The 17,796-nt window shown below is 46.9% G+C and overlaps 1 protein-coding gene across 1 annotated transcript in view; it reads left to right on the forward strand.

Moving 5' to 3' along the window:
* WHAMM (WASP homolog associated with actin, golgi membranes and microtubules) overlaps window positions 1-17,796 on the forward strand; it is a 28,012-nt gene extending 10,216 nt beyond the window's left edge. Inside the window, exons 2-11 of the mRNA XM_049614180.1 lie at window positions 7-223; window positions 1,793-1,966; window positions 2,788-2,938; window positions 4,006-4,175; window positions 5,003-5,168; window positions 7,306-7,493; window positions 8,842-8,928; window positions 9,186-9,281; window positions 13,870-14,272; window positions 16,758-17,796. Of these exons, the coding sequence (XP_049470137.1) occupies window positions 7-223; window positions 1,793-1,966; window positions 2,788-2,938; window positions 4,006-4,175; window positions 5,003-5,168; window positions 7,306-7,493; window positions 8,842-8,928; window positions 9,186-9,281; window positions 13,870-14,272; window positions 16,758-17,056 (1,951 nt within the window). The 3' untranslated portion in view covers window positions 17,057-17,796. The remainder of the gene's footprint in view (window positions 1-6; window positions 224-1,792; window positions 1,967-2,787; window positions 2,939-4,005; window positions 4,176-5,002; window positions 5,169-7,305; window positions 7,494-8,841; window positions 8,929-9,185; window positions 9,282-13,869; window positions 14,273-16,757) is intronic.

The raw sequence follows: 17,796 nt of genomic DNA on the forward strand, positions 1-17,796 counted from the left end.
GGTGTGGCCGGCGCGCGCGGGCCCCGGCGACGCGGCGCTGCAGGAGCTGTGCGCGCGGCTGGAGCGCTACCTGGGCGAGGCGGCCACCGGCTGCGGCGGCGCGGCGGTGCGCGACGCGCTCTTCCCGGCGGAGGGCGGCGCGGCCGACTGCGAGAGTCCGCGCAACTTCCGGGAGCGGGCCCTGCGCGCGCGGTGGGCCGCGGCGGACGCGCGGCTGTGCCAGGTACGCGCCGGCCTCCTCCCGCCGCGCGGGGTTAGGGGTCGCTGCAGGGGTGCGGCCGGCGTGGGGGTGGGGGCTTTCCCGGAGCCCGGCTGCGGGGGAGCCAGCTGACGGTGGGCGGGGACCGGGCGGGGCGCGCGCAGGTGTGCAGGCGCACGTCACCTGCAGGGGAGCAGCGAGGCCCGGGGAGCGGGCGTGCGCAGGCGGGTCGGGGTTCATTCCAGGTGGGGAGCCAGCCCCCGGCCCCGTTCTCTGAGATCGCTGGCGGAGTCGGCGGTCGTATTCGGGGAATACCGAAAGCGGAACTGGGAACGTCCCTTAGTACACGGGGGAGGCGACAACACGGACTAGATGTAACCACTTTCAGGTTCTGCGAAAGAGGGAACAGGAATAACAGAGACCTAGTGTTTTAGAAGATCAAGGGGCCTCTAGGAGAAAGGTGGTGAAAGTAACGCAGACTCGGTCAAATGGAAAGCGGGGGTGGGGGGGTGGGGGTGTGTGTGAGCTTTATTTATCGATTTGGAATAGCAACAGGAGTGCTGTTTTAAGCTTGAAGGAGGTCATTTGGGAAACCGAAGAATTCATTCTTTGGCAAACTTACAGAACTTAAGGGGAGGGGGGACACGAGTTCACCAAAGGGTTTAGGAGACAATGTGGCGTGTGTATCCACAATTTACTGTGGGTGGCCAAGATTTAGTGCTCCGACCCCCTGTCCGTTCTCATTATAGGCCATTCTTAATCTGGATTTTTCTGTGCCTTCTCTTGAATTTTACTTAATGTCTAATTTGGAGATTGAGTCGGGGGAGGGGGAGGGGGGGGAGGGGGGGAATCCCAAGCAAGGCTCTGGGCTGGCAGCTCAAAGTCCAATGGGGTGGGAGGGAGGGCTAAAACTCAGGAAAAGTGAGGATGTGTGTGACCTGAGCAAAATCAAGAGCCTAAGGTTAGTTTAACCGACTGAGCGGCCCCTCTGTGCATTCTTTTGCAGAAGAGGGGTGTGAGAGGAGAATTCAGTCCCATTTCAAAATCTTAATTACATCTTCTCAAGCTACATATAGAATGAACTTTTACAATTAAAATGGTTGTATAAAAGGAGTTTGTTAGTGCTGTCAACTACTGAATGATTACAGTAATGATATTCTACCATGGATATACCATGACTTAATTTACCCATTCTTGTTTTATTGGGCATTTTGGTTGGAGGACAATAGCTTTTTAATATTTAATCGGTATTTAAACTTTTAAAGTTTAGGACATTGGGACGCCTGGATGGCTCAGTAGGTTGAGCTTCTGACTCTTGGTTTTGGCTCAGGTCATGATCTCATGGTTTCATGAGTTCAAGACCTGAGCTGGGCTCTGCGCTGGCAGCACAGAGCCTGCTTGGGATTCCCTCTCTCTCTCTCTCTCTCTCTCTCTCTCTGACCCTCCCCCACTGGTGTGGTCTCGGTCTCTCTCAAAAATAAATAAATCAACTTCAAAAAAAAGTTAAACTTTAGGACATTAAGGTTTCTTTAGTTTTGTTATGAGCTTATAAATACTGTCCATACTGAGCTTTATTTACCTTTTGTCTTCTAGGTTCTTCAGGAGCATGATAAAGCCCACACCATGGTGGCATTAATGAAAGTCTATCGAGAGGAAGATGAAGCTTACCAGGAATTCGTTATGGTGGCAACCATGTTCTTCCAGTATTTGCTGCAGCCGTTTAGGGATATGAGAGAAGTTGCAACCTTATGTAAGCTTGATATTTTGGTATGTTTTCTTTATATTTTTATATTATCAGATTTACTATTTATCACATGTTGTTTCTTTCATCACATTTAAGATTTCAGTCTGTGTTTGCACTTTGGGTTCACCCTTCTGTTTAGATGATAGTGGGGCTATAGCAAGGTGGTATTTATTTATTTATTTTTTTTAGTGTTTATTTACTTTTGAGAGAGAGAGAGAGAGACAAAGACAGAGTGCTACTGTGGGAGGGGCAGAGACAGAGACACAGAATCCAAAGCAGGCTCCAGGCTCTGAGCTGTCAGCACAGAGCCTGACGTGGGCCTCGAACCCACAGATTGCAAGATCGTGACCTGAGCCAAAGTCAGATGCTTAACCAACTGAGCCACCCAGATGCCCCAAATTTATTTAATTTTTTAAAGTAATCTGTACGCCCAGCGTGGGGCTTGAACTCATGACCCCGTGATCAGGAGTCGCATGCTCCACTGACTGAGCCAGCCACACGCCCCTAAACAATTGTGTTAGAGAAACAATTTGTTAGAGAAAAATTGTTAGAGAAGCATAACTTGATAGCATGCCTCTCCAGAAAATGTTATTCTAGTAATGCACATTGAAAGTAGATTTTTCTTTTTCTTTATGCCCCAGAGTATCCTTTTGTCTTCCAGGTGGTGCCTAGCTTAGAGCCTTATTCATACTCAGTAAGGAATTGCTGAATGAATGAAATTGAATCAACTAAGTAGTGGTAATAAAAGTAGCTGAAATCATCCCTGTGTCCAATTTCCTTTCAATTTCCTATGGCTCTACGTTACTATTTTCTCTTACTGATACAGTTTTCCCTTCTTTTGTAGAAATCCTTGAATGAGGATGATCTGGGTCCTAAAAGGATAGTGGCCTTGCAGAAGGAAGCCAAAGAATGGAGCAGAAGGGCTGAAGAAGCCGTAGTCTCTATTCAGGACATCACAGTGAATTATTTTAAAGAAACAGTAAAAGCGTTAGCAGGTAACAATTTAAAATTCTATTCTAAGATGTGTGTCATTTTCATTTTGTTCAAAAAACATCTGAGGGCCTCTTGAACACCAGGCGCTGTGTTTTCTAGGAGCTGGGGATTCGGTGTAAGGAGAAGTATAAACAGACACTGCACGGTCTGGTGAGGGCAGAGAAATCCTATTTATATATTCACTCAAACACATGGAGAATGGCAGTTAACAACTGGCCACATGAAGGAGAGAAGCACGGGGCTCTGAGAGCCACCGAGAGGAACGAGGCTCCTTCACTAGGTCAGTGAAGGCCTCTGGGAAATAGCCCTTGCCCTGATATCTGGAGGGTCGGTGGGAGCGGAGAGAGCATCACAGTGAGGGAAGAGTGTTCCAGGAAGAGGAAAGGGCACTCACAAAGGTGCCCTGGCTGGAGGGAGCTTGGCAAGTGTGAGGAACATCAAGTCTCGGGGCTGGAGCAGAGATGAATAGGGGAACATGGTGGGAAAGAATGCGGCAGACGGCAGGGATGGGGGTGGGGGACAAGGACCTCCATCTCATCTGTAAGTCGTTGATGATGGCTCCAGACAGGACACCGAGTGTCTCCCAGTTTAAGTTACATCCGCAAAGTGAAATGCCATGTAGCTATTAAGCATGCTTCTCTAGATCTGTTTTTTGTGAATGGTGACACTTCCACTATCTATCAAGTGAAATAAATAAAATACAAAAAAGAAGGATGATCTTGTGGGGTGTTTTTATTTTTTGGTTTTGGTTCAAACTGCCTGTCTAGCCGGACGGACATAGAAACAGTCTGGAAGTATATGCACCAAAATGCAAGAAATCCTCACCTCTACTAGGTGAGATTCAGGATTTATTATTTTTCTCTTTTTTTAAAATGAAGTATCTAAAATTTTTATGTATGTTTTATTTTTGTGACAATAAAAGGTCATTAAAATAAAACAAATTTTCTTTTAAAAAGGATGTTTTGTAAGTAACGTGGGAGGCAGTAAACAAAGAATTAGCTCGGGATACATTTTTCTCCCTTTTGGTGAGTTGTAATTACGTTTTATTTTATTAATTCCAATCCGACAGGAATGCAGAAACAAATGGAACAGGATGAGAAGAGGTTTGGCCAAGCTGCCTGGGCCACGGCAGCTCCCAGGTTAGAAAAACTCAAGTTGATGTTGGCCCAAGAGACCCTGCAGCTCATGAGGGCCAAGGAGTTGTGTTTAAATCACAAAAGAGCAGAAATTCAGGGAAAGGTAAGACAAAGATCAATGAAACTTGGTTTAAAAAAACATACTCTTAGGGGCGCCCGGGTGGCTCAGTCGGTCTGACTCTCGGTTTCGGCTCAGGTCATGATCTAGCAGTTTGTGGGTTCAATCCCCACATCAGGCCCTCTGTTGACAGGGCAGAGCCTGCTTGGGATTCTCTCTTTCTCTCTCTCTCTGCCCCTCGCTCCTTTGCTCTCTCTCAAAAATAAATAAACTTAAACAAAATCTAAAGTAACAGAAAAACACACCTTTGGATAGTGCCTTTCTTTCCAAACACAGTTAGAGCTTCCTTGCTGCACCCACTGCACATCTACTGGCTGCGAATGTTGACCGCGGGAGGTTGGCAGGAAACTTCCTTTCGGTCAAGATGTTTTTGAAATATTATATTGTAGGGTGCTCCTGATAAGAACACTGAGCTCAGCCCTGAAGTAGATGAGATACTTAAATCAATCAAGCAGTGTTTCAGCATGACTTGAGGGCAATAAAAAGGTACTTTATCCCAGGATCATAGCCACTTAAATTTCTTCCTCTAATGGTAGGAGTTTGAAGCAGGAAATGCTGCAAATGCCTCACGGCCATTTATTTTTCTCGAAAGCCTAAGTATTTTCATATGTTTCAAGGGTAAGTTAAAATATTTGTAACAAACATCAAGTAAGGCATTTTTGTTTTATTAAATGAAATGGAACAAGGTTTCCTCTCTGTTAGTTTTATATTTGGTATTAAGCAAAGAATAGAATAGTGCTCAAATGCATCTAATGTTTGCTTTTAATGTGCTAGTTATTTTAACCTGCTCTTACTTTTTCCATGAAAACCAGATGGAAGATCTTCCAGAACAAGAAAAAAATATGGACGTTGTTGATGAATTAGAAATACAATATTATGAAGTCCAATTAGAACTGTATGAGGTTAAATTCGAGATATTAAAATATGAAGAAATACTGCTTATTACACAGTTGGACTCAATTAAAAGGCTTATAAGAGGTAAGATTTATACTTAAATGGGTATGTTAAAATGTTTAAATCACGCCTTCAAGACAATACCAAGACTGTGTTACCACTTCTTATAAGTTGTCTAAACCATTTACTGAAATTTCCTGAAGTTTCCTTTTAGCATTTTTGTTTTCCAGATGATAAATTCATCATTAAACACACAGCAAAACCAAGGAAACTGTTATCACCCCAGTTCCATCATCTAGAGATCCTGACATAGCCTTGGTTATATGCTGATGTGTATAAGTAAATATCAATTTCTAAACCAAAACTATATACCCTGTAGAGTAGCCTCTTTTCATTTAATACCTAAAAACCATCTTTCCATTTGAGTAAGAAAAACATGAAAAATTTTAATGACTGCACAGCATTCATTATGTGTACGTACCGTGATTTCGTTTTTCACTCTTGCAAACGGTAGTGTAGTGGGGAGCCTTCCTCTACACGTCTTTGCATGTAAGAGAGAGTGTTTCTTTGGAATAAATTTCCAAAGATGGAATTGCTGGGTCAAGGACAGTGCAAATTTTACATCTTGACACGTACCTGCTTACACTAGAATAGTCCCTCAGGATACATTTTTTCCTGGCCTCTATTATTTTCTGACTTCTAAATTCCATACTATACAATGGCCTTGTAGGTTGAGGTTGTGCAGAAAGACGCTCCCCGCAGCAGATTATGAAAGCACCTGTTTCCCCATACTTACAGCATTCTTTTCAATTCTTGCCTCCCTGATAGAAGAAAATGGCGTCTTGTAGTTTTCATTTCTTTAATTATAAGTGTAGCAGGCATGGGGCGCCTGTGGCTCAGCCGGTTAAGCTTCCGACTTAGGCTCAGGCCATCATCTCACGGTTTGTGAGTTTAAGCCCCATGTCAGGCTCTGTGCTGACAGCTCAGAGCCTGGAGCCTGCTTCGGATTCTGTGTCTTCCCTCCTGTCTGCCTCCCCCCTGCTCATGCTCTGACTCTGTCTCTTAATAATAAATTAAAAAAAAAAGTGTAGTAGGCACATTTTTGTATGTGTACTGGCTGTCTGTATTTCTTTCATTAACTGTCTATCCTTGGTCTTTGCCCATTTTTCTTGGAATGTTCCCTTTCCGTACTAAGGCTATTACTCTAGTATCTGTCAAATGTTGCCAAAAACTTCTCCTTGTCATTTGCTTTCTCTTGCCTTGCAGAAATACTTAATTTTTATGAAGTCCTATCTGCTTTTGGTGAAGTCTTCCCGTGTTTGTTGTTATGCTTGGCAAAATGCTCCTCATCCCCAAATTATATCAATATTTTACTTATGTTTTCTTTTAGTATGTTTGTGAGTGAAAAAAAAAAAAATCTCTTTGGGGCTCCTGGGAGGCTCACTGGGTTAAGCCATACCAAATCTGAACATTTAATTGAATCCTGAGTATTCAAAAAACTTTGCAGTAATTTGAGGTTATAAGCATTTTACATATTTAGGAAAAAATCCTACTGAAAGAGTTAATCCAGAAAGATGCATGCCAAATTGTTCATAATTTTTTCCTTTGGGAATGGGCTCCCAAAGGTTTGGGAAAGGAAGAAGAAAATTTCACTTTCTATTTTATTTAGTTCTGCAGAGCTAGGATTTGTCACAATTAGCGTGTATTTTTAAAAGATATGTACGTAATCACGATTAAATGTCTTTAAGGCACCTTAATGAGACACTGCTGGCAGAATGTGGGTTTCCTTTCTGGAGGGCGATCGAGTGCTAGCTGCCAAGAGCCTTGACTATTCATCTCTAAGGAAGTAATAAAAATGTACACAAAGACTTTATGTTCAGATGTTCATCACGGTGAATTTGATAATAATGGAACTTGGAATATTTCTAACGGTACAGAGTGCTTCAATGAGAGAATACTGTGTTGCCATTGAAGTTCTCTTTCCATCACATGGAAAATGTCCTCTTAGCACTGTTACTGGTGTGTGTGTGTGTGTGTGTGTGTGTGTGTGTGTGTGTGTGCGTGTGTGTGTCTACACCCCCCCACACACACACGGGTGCTAACAGCAGCTCTCCCTGGGTGGCGGGGTTACAAGTCTCCCGTACTTCCCTTACACTGAAGGTATCTTCATGTGTTATTTTTTATACCAAACACGTTTTAAATGTCACCACTATGTTTCTAGATAAAGAGGGGGAAGTTGTCTATTACGACCCATGTGAGAGTGCAGAGGAACTTGAGGCCATGGCTTGTGTGGCGGGGCTGCCTGGCGACGAGAACCTGGAGGCGGCAGAGCTGAGGCGGCAGCACCAGCGCCTGGAGCGCAAGCGGGGCAGGATCTGCGCCCGGAGGGCCTGTCTCAGGAACAGACGGGTGGGCAGCCCGGCGGCTCTCCTCTCCCCACTCAAGATAAGGCTCTCGACCACACAGTGATTCATTTCTTGCGTGTTTATATAGATACCAATGGCTGCAATTAAAGAAAATATATATATATTTTTGAAAAGTATATTTAAAAGTATACTTTTTAAAAGTATAATCCTTTTGAAAAGGATTCTGTGTCTTTTGGGATTTAAGCATTTACCATAATCTCTAGATTTTGATCGATCTATTCAACAATTGTTTGTTGAATACCTGTTACATACACAGGTATTTTTAAAATCACAATAGGTAGAAGCTTCTCATAATCAGCTGGAGTAAATTCTAAAATTTGTTTCTAAAATTTATTGTAAACGTTGATTGTAGAATATTAGAAATAATATTCAGCTCATTTCAGTCCTTGTATTTGGTGTTTTTTGTTTTTTGTTTTTTTCTTAATTTTTAAAAACTCTGTGATATGGGGTGCCTGGGTGGCTCAGTCAGTTAAGCATCCAACTCTTGATTTCGGCTCAGGTCATGATCTCACCGTTTGGAGGTTTGGGCCCCGCATCAGGCTCTGCACTGATGGTGTTGAGTCTGTTTGGGATTCTGTGTCTCTGTCCCTCCCCGGTGCTCTCTCTCTCTAAAGAAACAAAAATAAAACTTAAAAAAACAAAAACAAAAACCACCAAAAACTTAATTAATACATAAAAGGTGCACCTGAGTGGCTCAGTTGGTTGAGTGTCCAATCTTGATTTCGGCTCAGGTCATGATCCCAGGGCTGTGGGATGGAGCCCTGAGTCGGGCTCTGTGCTGAGATGGAACCTGCTTCAGATTCTTCCTCTTTGTCCCTCTCCTGCTCACACTTTCTCTAAAATTAAAAAAAAAGGAAAAAAGAGGTAACACACCTTAAGAATGGTTAAGTTTAGTTAAAATACAGTTTTTAGTAGAATTTTTCAGGTGTTTGTAGGTTGCATATGGTCATGTAGTTATGACTGGAAATACTATTGTAATATGAGGAGCTGAGTTTAAAATAATCCCATTGAAACCGATTCTTAGGACACGTGCCATTTAAGAACGGGGGACTGCCCGCGTGTCCTCTCATTTCCACTTGGAGGGTTTGCTTTTTCGTCTTTCGTGGCGCTGAATCCCAGCTGTGGTCCTGTGAGTGGGTACCGTGGACTCCTGTAAGGCGCCCGACAGCACATATCACGAGGCTAGCGGAGGCAGGATCCTGGAACCACAGAAACTCGTATTAACAAACGCCTTACGTGACAGCACAAATACAGTGCCTTCTTTTAAACTCCTTTGCTATAGCCCACAGTAATATTAAAAACCATGTACGTGCCTTGTATTATTCTCCCAGGATCAGTGCAAAGAGAATCATCGGCTCCGACTACAACTGGCTGCAGAAAGTATGAAACACTTTCATCAGCATCACAGTATCCAGATGGTAAGTGGCTGTAGAGAACGTGGTTTATATTTGCATAATGTGACACACTGGCTTAGATCTCTAGAAACTGGGGCCCCACTGCCCCGGGGCTGCCAGGTGCCAGCCTTGATCCTGGGGAGACTGCAGTCCAGTCCTGCAGCCTGGGGAGGGGACGTGGGGGTGAGACCCGGGGAGGGGGTAACGTCGCGTCACACACCCTGTCTTTCTCAACACTTTTAGTTTGAGAAATTTACAAATACACGTTTGCTTAAATACAGAAAAGAGACAAGATAAAAGAAGAGGAGCAAAAGAAAAAAGAATGGATAAACCAGGAGCGCAAGAAGACACTCCAGCGATTGAGAGCATTTAAAGAGGTAAGTTCCAGGGGCGCCTGGGTGGCCCGGTCAGTTGAGCCTCTGACTTTGGCTCAGGTCGTGATCTTGCAGTTCGTGAGTTCGAGCCCCGCGTCGGGCTCTATGCTGACGCTGCGGAGCCTGGATCCTGCTTCGGGTTCTTGTCTCCCTCCCTCTGCCCCTCCCCTGCTCAGCTTTGTCTCTCTCTCTGTCTCTCTCAAAAATAAACATTAGGGGCGCCTGGGTGGCGCAGTCGGTTAAGCGTCCGACTTCAGCCAGGTCACGATCTCGCGGTCCGTGAGTTCGAGCCCCGCGTCAGGCTCTGGGCTGATGGCTCGGAGCCTGGAGCCTGTTTCCGATTCTGTGTCTCCCTCTCTCTCTGCCCCTCCCCCGTTCATGCTCTGTCTCTCTCTGTCCCAAAAATAAAAAAAATAAAAATAAAAATTAAAAAAAAAAAAAAAATAAACATTAAAAAATAAATAAAGGTGTAAGTTTTACAAATAATTACCCCTCAGCTCCATTTTCTGGAGAAATGAAGACTGCCCGTCCTAGGAGAAAAGTATAAAGTATTATGAACCGATAATTTGGAACACAAAATGTTCCTCAAATGCCATCATTTTTAGTATAGAAGTAAAAAACAAGAATATTAAGATGTTAACATTTTTGACATTGCAAGACACCAGGGTTCTTGCTGTCTCCTCCTGACCCAGTGGTGCTGACTCTGCCCACCAGGCTGTTGACCAGCCAGAAAAACTGAAAACAGTTACATTGCCCTCAGCCTTCTGTAAAACGCAGTCAAGGAGGGGCACCTGGGTGGCTCAGTCGGTTAAGCGCCCGACTTTGCTCACGATTTTGCGGTTTGTGAACTTAAGCCCCACGTCAGGCTCACTGCTGTCAGTGCAAAACCCACTTCGGATCCTCTGTCCCTCTCCCTCTGCCCCTCCCCTGTGTGTACTCTCTCAAAAATAAACATTAACAAAAATTAAATGAAACGCAGCCAAGGAATCCCTGTGACCTAGTATAGTTAAATACTCTGTTAAAAGTGTATAGGTTTAAAAACAAGTAGCTACTCATTTAAAAATAACATTAAACTAGCTGAATATAAAACATAAATCTGTTTGCATCACACAGATCCACGTTCGTAGCTGCCCCACAAGGGAAAATGTCCCACGCCCAGACAGGACTCCGGGATAAGGTCTTGAAGGTGTGCTGTGCTACCAAGGAATGGGGCCCCTGGAGTGATAAATCATGCCACGCTGACCTCAACTTGTTTTCTGATGTGCTCATTAACCAGCACCTAACTGCATACCAGCCCGGTGCTAGACATTTCCCGTTCTTTCTCATTTAATTCTTAACCCTGCGGCCCGCGTGATGGCACAGCGTCGCTCGGGATTGTGTGCGGCCGCTTGTCTCCTAACTCTGGAGCCGCAGAGGCCTTCTCCTGCCTGGGCAGCACATCAGAACTGCTGATGCCTAGACCCCACCTCCAGAAGGAGGGAGGGTGAGCCGGAGGGATGCTGTGTGAAACCAGATGAAGGTAGAGCGAATGGGCGCAGGACGGCTGGTTGGTCAGCTCTCGCCCGAGGGCACTGGTTAATGGAGCCTGGATGGAGGACGGATCCGGGGGTGCAAGTCCGGCTCTTTAGCCCCGAAGCATCCGATCAGGATCAAATTTTCAAATCTGGAGGTGGGAGGGATAGACCGAAGGAAGGGGACAGAATCAGGCCACCTGCGCTCTCAATAGACTAGAAGGATGAATTTAAAAATCTAACACGTTGACCTCACACTGGTGGTGGTCTGGAACGGAACCTGTCTCCAAGGTGTGCGAGCTGAGGGTTTTTTGGCCTTTGGAGGTGTGGATTTCTCCAGAGGGTGGTAGGATGGAGTGTGTGGGCTTTAAACGTAGGGGAAAGAACCTCGAGAATGGAGTTTCTTCCAGCCTCCTAGCAGTCACTTGTGAAGAAGTTCGAGAAAAGCCCGGGACTCTTTAAGATGTACGAACAGATGAGTCCTCTGTAGAATGAGGGGAGTCTGTTTACCAAGAAGTGCCACCCTCAAAGGGACAAAGCCAATCTGAGCACATTTGGAAGGGGGAAAGTAGGAGAGGGAGAAGACGGGAAGTGAATCACTTGATATGTGACACTTGTTGAGCCCAGATAGGTTGGGCTGTTAGGAGGTAAAGGATTTAGTGTGTCTTGAGTGAGCCCTGGGGACACGGACTGCCCAGCACCATGAGGCAGAACTCGACAGGCCAGGATCACAGCGACATGCCGGTGCCCGGATGCCGAGGAGGGGTCCTTGGGGTTTGGGGATGGCTGGATGACCTCCCGAGTCTGGCCCAGGGTTTCCAGGATTCTGATTCTCCCGGCATAGGATGATGGAAAGGCACAGTATGGTGGCTGCATGACCAGCAGCCGCATCCGTGAGGTTTGGGGCTTATTGCCATCGCTCTTCTGTCATGGAAAGACTTAGAAGAATGTGGAGGAGAGGGATGCCTGGGTGGCTTAGTTGTTGAACGTCCGACTTTGGCTCAGGTCATGATCTCGTGATTCATGAGTTCGAGCCCCACATCGGGCTCTGTGCTGGCAGCTCGTTTTAGGAGCCTGGAGCCCGTTTTAGGATTTCTGTGTCTCCCTCTCTTTCTCTGCCCCTCCCCCGCTCACGCTCTGTCTCTCTCAAAAATAAATCAACATTAAAAAATATTTTTTTTAATAAAAAAGAAGAAAAATGTGGAGGAGAGAGAAATGCAGGCACCCCTTGGAGACTGTGCAGGTTCTGTCCCAGACCACCACAATGAAGCGAGTCGAATGAATGTTTTGGTTTCTCAGTGCATATAAAACTGTGTTTATACTACAGTGTATTAAGTGTGCAGTAATAGCATTAGGTCTACAAAAAAGTACATACCTTAATTTAAAAATACTTTATTGCTAAAAAATGCCATCCGGTGAGCTTTTAGCAAGTTGTAACATCTCTGCCAGTGGAGGGTCTTGCCTCGATGTCGACGGCTGCTGACTGATCAGGGCAGTGGCTGCAGAAGGCGGAGGCCGTGGCCATTTCTTAGAATAAGACAACAGTGACGTTTACTGCCTCATACAGGCGCAGTTTGGGCGCCCCAGAAACAACTGTAATAGTAACAGCAAAGATCACTGATCACAGATCATCACCGTAACGATGAAAAAGTTTGAAATATTGCAAGAATTGCCAAAATGTGACACAGAGACCCCAAGTGAGCAAATGCTACTGGAAAAATAGCACTGACAGACTTGTTCGACTCAGGGTTGCCATGAGCCTTCAATTGATTAAAAAAAAAAAAAATGCAATTTTTGCAAAGCAAAATAAAGGGCAATGTGATGAGGTATGCTTGTACTCTATCATGAATTGCCCTTTTGGTGTATTACTACTAAATTTACATTAGTATTAGCCCATCGTATACATGCTCTGCCAGTTTCTTTTTTCACTTAAATTACATGGAGATGTGTTCTTATTTACAGATAGATAGGTAGATCTAGTTCATTTTAATGGCTACATAGTATTAACATTTTATGTGTTTTATTGGCTAGTCAGTGCCTACATTAGGGACCACCTTCCCACCACTCAGGATTCGTTTTTTATAAGATTATGTTTTTCTTTTTTAACATTTTTTAATGTTTATTTTTGAGAGAGGGCGAGTTGGGGAGGGTCAGAAAGCGGGGGAGACAGAGGATCCAATGCGGGCTCTGTCCTGACAGCACAGAGCCTGATACAGGGCTTGAACCCACAAACCACCAGATCACGACCTGAGCTGAAGTTGGGATACTTAACCGACTGAGCCACCCAGGTGCCCCTAAGGTTATGTTTTTACTTATCAAACTAATACTTGAGAGACCAGAATGTTTTCTTTTTCTTCTTTTTTTTAATGTTTATGTTTTGTTTTATTTTTGAGAGAGAGCGCATGAGCAGGGGAGGGGCAGAGAGGGAGAGAGAATCCCAAGCAGGGTCTGTGCTATCAGTGCAGAGCCTGATGCAGGGCTCGAACTCATGAACTGTGAGATCATGACCTGAGCCAAAATCAAAAGTCCCCTGCTTAACCGACTGAGCCACCCAGGTGCCCTGAGACCGGAACATTTTAAGTTCACATTTTTAAATTAAAAGTTTACTGTAAACCTAAAACTTAGAGAAAAGAAACATGTGATAACCATCACTTTGAGGTGCACTCCAGGGGAGTTTTTCAGACAGCTGTTTTACGTGGTTGTGAATTTAACACCACGTCATCTGTGTTGTTTTAGGATGTTTCACGACTTCGTACTATTTACGGTTTTTCATTGCTGCCTACTATTTTAAATAAGTTCACCATAGTTTTCTGAAGTAACTTCCTGTTGTTGCTCTTTCGAGTTTTATTGTAACACTAGGAGTGTTTTCACCTGCATGTACACTGGCCTGTCTTTCTCACAGAGCAAGTGGTATCTATCAAGGGATATGGATGCTTCCTCCGTAAGAACGGCCTTCGTAGGCAGGCTGGCCATCCAGGGTGACGAGGAGACACTCTGTGAACGAGAGCATTTGCACCAAGCGTCACCCTTCGGATGGTTCCGGTCTGCGGCCGCTTTCTGACCCCGTGTTTCCTCCCCAGAGGCGCCCGGGCGGGTCTGCAGCGACGTCGCCGTGCTCAGGGGCTTCGGCCCTGCACCTGCCAGCTGGGCTCGCCCCGCAGACGGCTGCGTCCCCAGGGGACACACCTGACGGCAGCGATGCGAAAACCCGCGAGGACCGGGACTGTTCTGGAAATACCGACCAGAGCTCTGTTCCAGCTGGTGACCAAACACGCTCCAAATCCAGTGAGGAACTGTCGCAGCCACCGCCTCCGCCGCCCCCGCCACCACCACCACCGCCGCCGCCCCTCCCTGGTCCTTACGCAGATCGCCAGAACTCGGCCCCGAGGACTCCGGGGACAGAGGAGCCGCTTCCCCTGCGGGGCGAACCGCCTGCCGTGAGAGCGCGCCACTGCGCAGCCGCAGCCGGTCCCCGAGGCCCAGGTAACCGCTGCTGCTCCCCCCACTCGGCGCTGGTGGGGGTGGGGGGCGGGGGAGGCAATCAGTCCCCCTCCCATCAGGCTTTGTCAGCGTTCTCTCCGGTCTTAAAACTCCCCAGTGCTCGCTGCCTTTAGTGTCACTCTCTGACTGCAAAGTCAGCAGTCTGAGTTTCACAAATGCGAACTCGCCTTGAAGAAACCAGGTCTACGCAGTCCGTGGTCACGTGACTTGGGATGTCTGTGGCCGCATCACCCGTTTCAGGTTAAGACTTCGGCCCCTGGAATTCTCCGTGTTACTGTTGAGTCTGTGAAGTCATTTACAGAATGAAATTGTCGCGGCTTAAGTAGAATATTGGTTGGCACTGACTGCAGAGGAATATTAGAATATCCCTGGCTGTTCTCACAGACTGGTGGACTGAGAAACCTTACTTAGGGAGAGCTTTCTAAAATGAAGTGGTTAAAAAAAACAAAAAAAAAAGCAGCCCACGTCTTGCCTTTGCAAGTACAGTACACTGAATACACGAATTTTCTGTTTAAGGAGGGCTGAAGCTCTGACTTGCAGCTCTCGTTTGGTCTGATCCACTGACTGTTGAGACTGGCTTAAATCTGCCCAGACCCAGAACCTACGGCTTAGGGGAGGGGGAGCGTTAGACAAACGTGTGCACTTGTTACAAAGACTACGCCTGAGCGCCCCCACCTAGAACACGCAAGATTTCTGCAGTAGGTGATGGGAATCGTGGGGAAAAAAACGGTTCCAAACTGTGGTTCCGGTATTCTGGTTATTCAGAGTTCACGGGTATCCAGAACCAGGTACCGATGAAAATGTCCACACTGTTAGGAGGAGACCCAGCTGGCCCATTTCCACAGGGTCTGCAACAACGTAGTGTAGTGAAAGCAAGAGCTCACATGCCTGGGCCTGGAGTTTGGAAGTGAGCAGACCTCCGTGGGGGACTCATCCCGGTTCAGGGTTGACACACACACACACACACACACTGCCCCATTTCACTGCAAAGAATAAAAAAGTGTGAGTTAGTACCCGAAATGCCCAAGTGTGAGGCTTTGTCACTCCTGGAAGGGAGCTGTGATGAGAAGTCGTGGGTTCAAATCCAGGCTGAACCAGTATTTTGTGAGAGCACGGCCTCTCAATCCTGAACCAGAAACGACTCCCGTCTTGAAGCCTCACCTGGACACCTCTACGTTAGTGACCACAGTCGTGCCCCCGTCTCCAGCAGGTAGAGGTCAAAGATTTTACCCCCTCGGGGGTCTCAAGGTGCCTGAGGAGAAAATAGCTCCTCCTCACCTGGGCCTTGAAACTCTGATTGAATCTGTGTTTTGACAGCATTGTGCACCCTCAGGTAGAAGGCGTGCATTCGCTCGGGGTTACCAGTGCGGGTGCAGTCATCAGGTACAAGCAGAGATGCACCAGCGTGGCCCCCGTCAGGCTCACAGAGCCACTAACTAAAGTCTACTTCCAGCCTTTTCCTGCGCAGACCTCCTCCCGTCACCGCCACAGAATGAGTCACCGCTGACTAACATCCAAGAGTGGTGAAGTCAGGGGGCGCCTGGGGGGCTCAGTCGGTTGAGCGTCCAACTTCAGCTCAGGTTGTGATCTCGTGGTCCATGAGTTCAAGCCCCGCGTCGGGCTCCGTGCCGACAGCCAGGAGCCTGGAGCCTGCTTGGGATTGTGTGTGTGTGTCTCTCTCTGCCCCTCCCCTGCTCGTGCTCTGTCTCTGTCTCTGAAAAAATGAATACACCTTAAAAGATATTTTAAAAAGAGTGGTGGAATTAGAGAAATACAGCAGGTGCGCTGTAGGGAAGGAACACGGAGGAGATACAACTTACTGAAACTGTGTGCAGCTCTCATGCTTACTGGATCAGGTTATCTGCACCCAGGTTTTCACCCCTCTTCAGGATCACACAAAAAGACAACACCTGCATCTTGTAAAACAGCCACTGGGACGAAAGGCGTGTGTGACTGTGCCTGAGTTGCTGTGACTCTGAGGGAGTGGCGGGCAGCGAGTGGCCGAAGTGAAATATTAGCGATTAAGCCACCCTGTGTTCAAACAGGGAGCTAGCGGTTGACCTTTCTCGCAGGTGTTCAAAGCATTTGTTTCACGGAATGATTATTTGCTGAAACCGTGCTATTAACCTATGTGCGACGTAACCCGTAACTGGTACAAAGGGGCGCCTGGGTGGCTTGGTCGGTTAAGCGTCCGACTTCGGCTCGGCTCAGGTCATGATCTCTCGGTCCGTGAGTTCGAGTCCCGCGTCGGGCTCTGTGCTGACAGCTCGGAGCCTGGAGCCTGTTTCGGATTCTGTGTCTCCCTCTCTCTCTGCTCCTCCCCTGTTCATGCTCTGTCTCTCTATCTGTCTCAAAAAAATAAATAAATGTTAAAAAAAAATTAAAAAAAAAAAACAAAAACGCCCTGGTGCCTTGGGGAGAGAGAGTGTGGGTTCTGACGGTCCTTGCTCTGTCCGCTCAATTTCAGGATCTATGGACGAAGTGCTGGCCTCCTTAAGGAGCCGCAGGACCCCTCTGCAGAGAACGGAGGTGACCGCCTCGCCCCCTCCCCGCGCCTCGTTCAATGAGCAACTTCTGGCTGCCATAAGGCAGGGGGTCAAACTGAGGAAAGTCCACTCCGGCCTCGACCTGAGCCCCAGCAGCAAACCGACCAGTGACCTGGAGACAAGTATCAAGGCGGCACTCCAGAGAATCAAGAGAGTGTCTGCTGACTCGGAGGAGGAGGACGGTGACGAGCCGAGCCCCGGCAGCGAGTGGGACCGCTGAGCTCTCCTCCACGGCCGACGGCACCGCCCGAGCGCTTGAATGAGACGCAGGCCCAAGGTCTGTTCTTGTAAAGGCACGTGAACAGGTGGCCCGGCCACATAACAGCCCCAGAGACCAGTGGGGCTTCGTGTGATGTTGCGGCCTTTCTTGAATGTTGTGGCTCCTAAAATCAGGGCGGGACGTAGAGACGTGGGGACATGCGCACACCAAACTGTTGGGATCTAAGAACCCACAGTATTAGCGGCGTCAGACAAGAGTATTTGTTTTTCACCGAGGGTGATCTAGAATCATTCCCTTCTTCCAAAAAAAGGCGACGCTACTACGTTTAGCGGCGCTGTCGTGCTACTGACCGTGTCCTCCCGTCTGGTGGAGCCGTGGCCTCCCCACATTTAAAGGCTTGAACGTGGGGGCGCCTGGGTGGCTCCGTCGGCCGAGCGTCCGACTCTTGGATCCGGCTCAGGTCACGATCTCAAGGTCACGGGATCAAGCCCCGTGCCGGGCTCTGTGCTGACAGCATGGAGCCTGCTTGGGATCCTCCCCCTCTCTCTGCCCCTCCCTGGCTCACGTACTTGCACACTCGCTCATAAATAAACAAAACGAGATAAAGGCTTGAATGTGAAGATGGTTTTAGCAAGAATCAGAATAAACCGCTTATATTCAGGAATTCTTTTAAATATTTTAAATGAAATATATTTTATGTATCAAGCACATATATAAACTTGTAATAAAGAACTATTTAT

The sequence above is a fragment of the Panthera uncia genome, assembly GCF_023721935.1.
Source record: "Panthera uncia isolate 11264 chromosome B3 unlocalized genomic scaffold, Puncia_PCG_1.0 HiC_scaffold_2, whole genome shotgun sequence".
NCBI lineage: Eukaryota > Metazoa > Chordata > Mammalia > Carnivora > Felidae > Panthera > Panthera uncia.